The 1230-nt window shown below is 43.8% G+C and overlaps 1 protein-coding gene across 1 annotated transcript in view; it reads right to left on the minus strand.

Moving 5' to 3' along the window:
* Positions 1-511, minus strand: part of LOC103475857 (lysophosphatidic acid receptor 6) — a 4807-nt gene extending 4296 nt beyond the window's left edge. The window contains exon 1 of the mRNA XM_017308500.1: positions 5-511. Coding sequence (XP_017163989.1) covers positions 5-449 — 445 coding nt within the window. The 5' untranslated portion in view covers positions 450-511. The remainder of the gene's footprint in view (positions 1-4) is intronic.
* Between the last annotated feature and the right edge of the window lie 719 nt (positions 512-1230).

Below are 1230 nucleotides of genomic sequence, written 5' to 3' on the forward strand. Positions count from 1 at the left end.
CTGCGGAGGTTCGGCGACAGAGGGTGCACGACGGCAAAGTATCGGTCCACCGCGATGCACACGAGGAAGAAGATCCCGCCGTACAAACTGATGTATTTGAGGATGAAGGTGACCTGGCAGAAAGCYGCTCCAGGAGTCCAGCTGGTCAGGTCCTCAGTCCTCGACCAAGCTCGAGCCTTTTGGTGGTAGTAGTAGATCCTCATTGGCAGAGAGATCACAAAGAACATGTCGGCGAAGGACAGGCTGGCCATGTAGACGGCCGTGCTGCTCATGGCACAAGAGGACGTGCAGAGTCTGCGCAGAGCCAGGCTGTTGGTGGCCAGTCCCAGCAGGAAGATGACGCTGTAGGACACCTGATAGAAGGTGAAGTGGTAGCTTGTATCCACAGTGCAGTTAGACGAAGGCCAGCTTGGTTTTCCCTCCAGATCCGTTGCGTTCCACAGCTCCATGTCTCAAACGTTTTCTAAGTCGCTYGCATGTCCAGAGGGGACCGTTCGGCGTTGCTTCTGCTGGAGATATTACGCCTGCCACAAGATGGGACAAATTAAAACAGGGTTTTTATGAAGGTCATTTAGCTGAAGTGACTCCTTTAAATACTCCTATAACTGGCATGGGTCAAATGCATCCAGCCAATGAAATTTTAATGCCGGCTTTTCCTTATAAAACATGTAAACATTTGATTTCATTACATTGAGAAAGCAGCACTTCTTTGTGTTCCACTATTGACACATTAAATAACTCGTAAAGTTTATGCTTGATTGAGATGGTCAGACGGTTTAATTTTGGATGCTGGCACGTAAGCAAACATGTCGTTAAGGATTTTTCTGGCAGCGTTATGGTAGGCTCTGACTAAGCACTTTTTATTAATGTTTACTCTGTTATGAAACATTTTTTATTATTTACACAGTTGATCAGCTTCTCTATTCTGCCAAAACCACTTAAACCTCAGATCATGACGGCTTACGCTGAGGATGCACGATACAGTGCAAGTTTATCRTCAKGATATTACTGTACACAATTTGGTTACGAACTGCTTGRCCAGTGAGTAAATGTTTATTTTTATTTATTTGGGTTCCTTGCATTCAGATGCTCCAAGGCTGTATTTTATTTGATGACACTTTTATTCAGTATAAAAAGTTTAGAAAGTGAAGAGGTGGTAAGGTTATTATTAAGAAACTACATCTGAATTGTTTTACTGCCAAAACAGACAGAAACACTTCTTCAATAAAA

The sequence above is a fragment of the Poecilia reticulata genome, linkage group LG14 (genome assembly GCF_000633615.1).
Source record: "Poecilia reticulata strain Guanapo linkage group LG14, Guppy_female_1.0+MT, whole genome shotgun sequence".
NCBI classification, from domain to species: domain Eukaryota; kingdom Metazoa; phylum Chordata; class Actinopteri; order Cyprinodontiformes; family Poeciliidae; genus Poecilia; species Poecilia reticulata.